At 34.9% G+C, this 8,172-nt stretch overlaps 1 protein-coding gene across 1 annotated transcript; it reads right to left on the bottom strand.

The window, feature by feature from the left end:
- Positions 1-2,106: 2,106 nt before the first annotated feature.
- Positions 2,107-3,580, bottom strand: LOC107825548 (putative glutathione S-transferase). Its single transcript, XM_016652421.2, has 2 exons — positions 3,151-3,580; positions 2,107-2,639 (listed from the first exon to the last, which is right to left on the bottom strand). The coding sequence occupies exons 1-2, from the start codon at positions 3,457-3,459 to the stop codon at positions 2,268-2,270; spliced, it is 681 nt and encodes a 226-aa protein (XP_016507907.1). The 5' UTR covers positions 3,460-3,580; the 3' UTR covers positions 2,107-2,267.
- Between the last annotated feature and the right edge of the window lie 4,592 nt (positions 3,581-8,172).

Genomic DNA, 8,172 nt, shown 5'->3' with positions numbered 1-8,172 from the left:
TAATGTTTAGATGACACGTGGAACCGGAGGCAGGCTGAAGATGAAGCGGGTGGGAACCAACACCGAGGACAATAACTTCGGTTGATATCGGGTGGATCCCCAAGGGAACGTGGCCAACAGAGGCAAGCAAATGTTTGTCATCGGATGATATTTAATGAATATTATTCCTCAGTATTAAATATGCTTCCGTTCCAGAGAATTTTGAAATTCATAGCCTGCCGTTACACATTCATCAATGGCCCCATTATGGTCATTTAAGAGGGGCTTGATCCTAGGATCTTGTTCCCTAGGTATAGCTATAAAAGGGGACTTGAACAATCATTGTAACAGACGAAATCTCTAGCAACACTATGCTACATTTTACTATCAAGCTAAATAATATAATTTTATTTTTTGTCTAGTATTGCTCTTGTCGCTGTCTTCGGAAGCCTTGGTCCTGGAACTAGTCTTGCTATTTCTTTCGATTTCAACACTAAGTCTTATTTTTTATTTAATTTATTTATCATTTTAGGATCAAATCAGTTCGTTTGTCTATAAACCATGTAACAAATTCAACTGTACCATTTTACGGGTAAACCATGGTAATCGTAAGCTAAGATTCGTTATATTCTTTTAATTCCCTCTCTGGGAAAAACACCCTTACCTAGTTTTCCCCCCAAATCATGTATACAAATATTGGCAGAAAAGTAATAAAAAGAGTGGTCTAGCGCACTAAACTCTCGCTATGTGTAAAAATCATGGAAAGATCAAGTTGTTGGGATATACTATTAACCATGCGGTTTAGTCATAGCATTGTATTTTATTCTTTATGGAATAATTATCTATTTAATTTATTCAATTCAATAAAGTGTTATTTTAAATAGATCATTTGTTACATGTGTGTCCTTTAGTTATGTAGTAGACAATTTAGTATATGGAGTCTTAGCTCAGGCACAAGAGATTAAATTATCGGCTCTCATAATTAATAAACTATGTTCACAATCGAAGATATTATTGGGCAAAATATCTTAATTATTGTAGCACAAGATTATAGTATAATTTATCTTGATTATGGGAGTGATTTTACTCCGACTTCTTGTGTAGTATACTTAGTGTATATTGAACGGACCAGGTAGAGAAAATATGTTTTTGTACTGAATATATATAAAACATTTTCTTTAATTCATTAAATGAGCGTATACTCCTAATCTTGATATAACTATTATGATCAATGTGATTTGTTTATTATTTTGATATATCAAAAGTACAACTCTATTCAGAGTTAGTGTATGTCTAATAGATTGGATAATAACGAATATCATTTGTGAAATAATAATTAGTTGATAGAATCCATGACTCGATTTTGAGTTTGATGATACTCCTTTATGTAAGCTTATAAGTTTTTATGTGAAAACTCAGCCGGTGGATTTTGTATCCGTCACTTGAAATAGTTTAAGCGGAATTATAAAGGATTTAATTAGTTGATTGAATTAAATTGTCAGTGATTTAATTTAATTGACAGGTATTTGTGACTTTAACATGGGGAGTTAAAATAAGTGTTAGTGAATTTTCGAAATTCATATTGAGGAGTTCAAATACAGTTTTTTAGTGGAATAAATTGCAATTAATTATAGTAGGTATTAATTCATCCAATTTTTCGAATTAATACTATAATTAGTAACTTCTTACTATTTCAGTGGTTCCTGCTATGCCTAGTAAAAACCTGGACTGACTTGGGGGAAAAGTCATCCTGTAGAGTTAGAGTAGGATTCTACTTGCACAAGCAAAATCCTACATGTTTTTTGGAGCCCTCATTGGCTGAAAAACTAGTCTACATAAGGAAGACGTTTTTCACCCAATAACTCACTGTTTAGAGTTGTATTGTTCTTGCCCAATCAAAGCAATTTCGTCCAAAATCTTACTAGGATCATAGCAGAAGATTGCAACTCTGGATTCTTGCTCTCAAGAGGATCTGTGCAATGTCTTTAAAAGATTAGTAGTTCTAATTTCGTAATTATATCATTGTCTAATTTATTGCCTGAATTGTATGCTTGCTTTTGATGCGCATGTTCTAGCGACAACTTTGCGATTGTACCGAGAATCCCTTCAAGGCTTAATTATTGCAAATAACTTATAAACTGCACTATCTAAAAATATCATTTATTAATAATCTCTCTCATTTAATAACATCAATAGAAGTGATTCTCTCAATACATAAAAAGAAAAATCACCCAAATTTCTGAGAAGACAAGCTTTATTCCACATACAAGAATCTTAGAAGTTTACAATCACTTCAATAGATATTCATTTAGCACAGCCGCAGCTTGGACTTTAGCTTTGAAAAAACCAAGCATCATATCCCTATCAGGAAGGTTTTCCTTAACTTCACTACAGCTGAGGTACTCATCTCTCCAAGCACACAAATGGGGAAACTTTTCACTTGTCACTAGCACAACCCCTGTTGCTTCTTCAACAATTTCCAGCCAAAATGGTATGTAATTTGCAGCTACATCAACAAATCCAATTTTGTCTCCGCCAAAAAATTTCTTGTCCTTAAGTTCATTGTCAACAATTTTAAGCATCTCATAAGCTTCTTGTTGTATGCTCTGCTTTTCCTTCTTTCCTTTGCTCCACAATGCTTTTCCCACTACTTCCAAACACTGAAAGCACAAAGCAAAGCTAACAATTTTTAGGACCAAAAGGATTTATTCCTTGTAATAATAAAGTTTTAACATAATTTTTTGTCAGGTTGAAACAATTGGACCTTATCTACTATAACAGCTTTAATTTATAAGAACTATCTTTTGGTACATGAAAGTAACTGAACTAGCGTGAATTGCTCAAAGTATACAAATGACCGAAAGATCAAAACTTTTGGCTCACAAAATTTTAAAAAAATTAACCATATAAATATTTTGACAATCCTTCTTTTATAAAACAAAATACAATCAACAAACATTAAACAAAACAAAAAGAAAGAAGAAAAATATCCAGCATCAGAACTTTGACTTTTCAATCATTTGTATTTTTTAAGCATTTCACGCACAGTGTAGTTACTTTAATTTGACAAAGAATAGTTTTATAATTCTAATGTTATTGTGAGTAAAATTCAATAATACGAAATTAACTCAATAAAAATATAGAGGCACAGAATTATGGAAATAAACTCGCCTTTCCATCAAGGAACTTAGCCCAAAAACGTGCAATAGCTCGTTCATAAGGGTCTTCTGGCAAAATGGAAGGGCCATCAAATGTCTCATCAATGTATTCAAGAATGACCATTGACTCAGAAATGGGTTTTCCATTGTGAATTAGCACTGGTATTTTCTTGAAGACCGGATTGGATTGAAGAAGCAGAGGGCTCTTGTTCTGAAGATCTTCTTCTATAAATTCATATTCCACGCCCTTAACCTTTAGAGCCCATTCAACTCTGCGACTATAAGAGCTGCCACTAACACCAAGCAACCTAACTTCTGCCATCTTCTAGAACTTTGTTTCTCGCTTAGCTTGGCTTCAAAACTTACTTTGTTGAAGAATAAATATCTTTTTTTTACGTGGTTTCAGTCCTCTTTTCTATAGTGGAAAATTTGGAATAAGTTTCTTGTCAACAAAGCAAACCAAGTACACCAAAATAACCTAGTTGCCTTGTTTGACGTTTGAGTTTGCACTGACGATTTATCTTGTACCGCACACAAGATATACTCCTACTCTCCCAATGCACGCGTTTGATTGCACACAAAATTTATGGGAAAAAATGTGATGACCCAAAAGGTAATCTTATGTTTTAGAATTCGATTCTGCACTCTTAAGCCTTAAAAATCTTATTTTTTATTCTCTTCAATTTGTGTGCATAGTCCAGACGTGTTTATGGAAAGCTTTTATGTTGAAAGTTAATGAAAATAATAATTTTTTCCTTATAAGTTGATTTTAGTTGACTTCGGTCAATATTTTTGGTAAACGATCCCGGACTCGTATTTTGACAGTCCCGGTGGGTCCATATCGAAATATGGGACCTGGGCGTATGCCCAAAATCGAATTCTGAGGTCCCTAGCTCAAGATATGAATTTTTTGTTTAAAATTGAAAGACTGAAAATATAATGGTTTTAAGAATTTGATTAATATTTGATCTTGTTAGTATCGGGTCCGTATTCTGGTCCTGGAGCCCGATACAGGTTCATTATGATATTTAAGACTTGTCTGTGAAATTTGGTGAGAAACAGAGTTGGTTTGACGTGATTCGGACGTCCGGTTGTGAAGTTAGAAGTTTTAAAACTTTCCTAAAAATTTCATTAAATTTGGTGCTAAATTCGTAGTTCTAGGTGTTATTTTGGCGATTTGATCACGTGAGCAAGTTCGTATGATATTTTAGAACTTGAGTGCATATTTGGTTTGGAGCTCCGAGGGCTCAGGTGAGTTTCGGATAGGCTACGGGAGGTTTGGACTTACAAAATCTGGTTTCTTTCTTCAGCTTCAGTGCCTTCTGGTTTCCTTCTTTGTGTTCGCGAAGCTACTCTCGCGAACGCAAGGAGTGAACTGGAGCTGAGTGGATTTTTGCTCTACACGAAGGCTTGATCGCGAACGCGGAGCGATGAGGGCTTTACCCTTCGCAAACGCGACCCGATCAAAATTGACCATCATATCTTTACCCGACAACTCTTTCATCCTTCCCGGGTAAAGAGGGGCAGCTGTTGATACCCAATTTTTTCCTATGTATTTTTATATACAAAATACTTTCAAAATAGCATGTACATACATATATAAGCATGCCCAAGAGTTTTGGTATTTTTTCCTAATTTTTAAGATTTTAAAATCAATTTATTATCTATTTTTAGCAGTACAAAATCCAATAATTATTCTCAAGATTATCATTTTGGTGAATAACTTATTTTATTCTCATATTTATAACAAAATATAATTAAGGTGATTTTTGTATATTTTTTACAAATCTATTTGGTATTTTTAAGCTAAATTGCATGTAATTGCAATTATAGCCTATTTCACGATTAGTAACATTTTATAATTATAAAATTATTTTCAGTATTTTTAAATTAATATTTATATAGTATTTGTTGGCTCAGTTTTTTTAATTTACTTTTAAAATTATTATTACTCTTTTTATAAAATAAAAAGGGAAAATAGGCTATTTAAAACTTAGCCCATTTTTATTTCAATTACAGCTCTTTCACCTTTCAATTTTGGCCCTCAATTTGACCCAATTCCGTCCCCAAATTAAACCAGCCCAATCCCCAAATTACCCGACCTTTGACCCCATTAAAAAAAACCCACCCGGCTCCCCTTTGATCCAGGCCGTTGATCATTTTGATCAACGGCCGTTATTCACCCTTTCCTTTTTCAATTCCCAAACCCGCTTGACCTAATTCATTTCACTTGAGACACCTCCTTTGAACCCCTTCGTCTCTCAAATCCTCTCGAGCCTCTCCGAAATCCTAATCGTCTCCCACCTTATCTCACCATGTTTCCACCGGAATCCATGGCGTCTCCGGCTATGGATGGTCTGTACTCATCCTTTCTCACCATCAGACTTAAACTATTCAAGGTTTTGAAGCTCGACTTCAATGGCTCTCTTCAAATCCTTCTCAGATCTGTAGATCTATGGCTTCTCCGGCCATTACCCCGACATTTTCAAGCAATATGAGTCTTTTCGACTCAGGATCTGAATTTCCTCAAGACCTTTCTCATTTCCAGGGTTTTCTCTACAACTCTAAGTCGTCTGAGGTTCTGTACTCGCCTATTTTTTCTTAAATCTGTGATATATCTGGGCTTTACTTGACATTTTAAAAGGTTTTTCCCCAAATTTCTTTTTCAAAATCGCTCAATTTCAATTTTAGAGTTTCTGAAAAAGTTTCTTCAAATAACTTTCCGATTCTTTCTGTTCTTTCTTCATGTGTGTTTACCTATGTTATGCTCGTATGCTTTCTTTTCTACTATGCTTGAGTTTGCTCTCTTGTTTCCTTTCTATTATGAAAGATTCTTCTACTTTTGTTGTTATTACTGTACTCACATGTTAATCCGTGTTGTTAATCCTTATTCTTTGCTATACGTGTTGATGGTTGAGTTCTTCAATTTTGTTCACTTTATTTAGCTCTGTTTGTGTTCTTGCTAAGCATATTTCACCTGCTTTTGTTTAAGCTCGTATCATCTCTTTCTTCTGAACTTGTTTAAACTCCAAGTTTTCTCAAACATGTTCTCATGACCTTGAATCAGTTCTTTCTATCATGTATGTTTGTTTCTCATAAAGTCTTTGGAAGAGACTTCTGAGCCTCTTTCAATGACCTACTCTCTCACCTCTATGTCTAACTCAATTCAACACCCTAGGATTTGGGGGTTTCTTTGGCAAGTGATACTAGGGTTCCACTTTGGGACCCTAGGCTTTCAGACTCCCTATGAGTCTGTAACTGAACTCGATTACCTTTTGTTTGTGACTCTAAGGCTTTCAATGTTAGACTCTTTTTCTGAGTAACCTAACGATTTCTTTCGTTTGATTGGTATGCTTTATATATATGTGAAATTTCTCTTTCAAAAGGTTTTTACCAATAGATTGATTGATTCAGAAATCCTTTTAATAAGGCTGATGAATTGTCACTGATTTTTCTTCGATTGAACCTCCTTTACCTTTCTTGACTTGGTTCATTCGAATTGAACCTGTAATTTGGGTTTCATGGCTGTTTGATTGATTCTCTTGCCATATTTGGCACAAACCGTGTACCATTGATGGTTTTCCTTAAATAACCTCTATGTATTTACCCTTTTTATGCTATTGTGAAAAGATTTTAATCAAATTTCTTTCCTCAATTGTATTCTACCCGTTTGAAATCAAATCCCTTAACTAAAGGGAGATCATATGAGACTGATTTCAAAGTTATTTCCTTACCTTTCTTACTCGTTTTCTGCACTATAAAAGGGACTACCCTTCTGCACTTTTGACACCACTTCGAGTTCAATACACGACACCTTTACACTACCAATCTTTAAACTTTCAATTCAATACTTAAAATATTGTTTTGAATTCAATACTTCTTTCAATACTCTACTTTGCTTGAGATCTTTTGGAAATGCTTTGCTTACAACTTGGCTCTTTTAAGACTACTGTTTTTACTTGTTTTCCCTAAAACTGGTATGTTCTGGTTTAATTTTCTGCCTCACCCCTATGTGTTTACTTCATAGCTTCAGCATTCCTGCCTACTTTACTATTGTTGTTCAGTGATTAAACTACGTATGTCCTTTCTTTGCATCTGTTTCTATTGTGAATCCCTACCTCTATTCCCTTCTATGTGTTTGAGTTAAGGTTCTTGGCCTGGAAGTATCCAAATTACTGCCCAGGTCATATAACCTGATCCACAATAGATCCTAACTCCTAAGATTTGGCTAACAGGCTGGTCAGAGATGTGCCAGCATTCCCAATTACTGGGCATGACCACCAGCCTGCCATGGCTTTCCCTGACCCCCCTATGCACTTACACTTACTCTTAGACTCTTAAGTTCTGTCCCCTTCTTATGAGCCTTGCTTTGGGACCTTAAGTTCCTTCTGAACTTGGACATCTGAGGACTGGCCCTTCCACATTGCACTATGATCTTAATTCTGCAATGTGTTTGGGGTGTAAGCACTGCCCGGAGCCCCTTTGAGACTCTTAGGAACTTTGACACATCCCAAGTATGAGAAAGGCTTTTGGAAATCCGATCCTGGAAGTTGGTTTATCCCATATTGTTGGACTTTGAGTTTGAATTAGGCTGTTCGGTTGTAGCTAGAACTTCTGATGTAATTTTTTACTTTTTTTCTGAGTCATTCGGGTCTGTAATAATTTGTAATAACTATTGGGGATGGCTAGTGGAAAGGGATGTGATGAATGTATGCAAAAGGGTAGATAACTTGTCTATAGGATTTTCTAATTCCTGCATTCACATAAAGAACATGCCTATAGGTTACTTATAAATTTTTGCAACTTAGAAATTATGCCTATAAGTTCTGCATTTCTGCATATAGAAATCCTGTATCTAGGTTTCTGCATTTTTGCATATAGAAATCCTGTATCTAGGTTTCTGCATTTCTGCATATAGAAATCATGTATCTAGGTTTCTGCATTTCTCCATATAGAAATCCTGTATCTAAGTTTCTGCATTTCTGCATATAGAAATCTTATCTCTAAGTTTCTGCATTTCTGCATATAGAAATCA

The sequence above is a fragment of the Nicotiana tabacum genome, chromosome 10, assembly GCF_000715075.1.
Source record: "Nicotiana tabacum cultivar K326 chromosome 10, ASM71507v2, whole genome shotgun sequence".
In the NCBI taxonomy this organism is placed as follows: Eukaryota; Viridiplantae; Streptophyta; class Magnoliopsida; order Solanales; family Solanaceae; genus Nicotiana; species Nicotiana tabacum.
The sequence above is the reverse complement of the archived record's forward strand: the minus strand, read 5'-3'. Positions and strand labels throughout refer to the sequence as shown.

Excerpts from the sequence above, each read along its gene's own strand:
- LOC107825548 (XM_016652421.2), bottom strand. The coding sequence starts at position 3,459 with ATGGCAGAAGTTAGGTTGCTTGGTGTTAGTGGCAGCTCTTATAGTCGC. Across the intron at positions 2,640-3,150 it reads CTAAGTTCCTTGATGGAAAG|TGTTTGGAAGTAGTGGGAAA; the intron begins GCGAGTTTATTT and ends TTGTGCTTTCAG.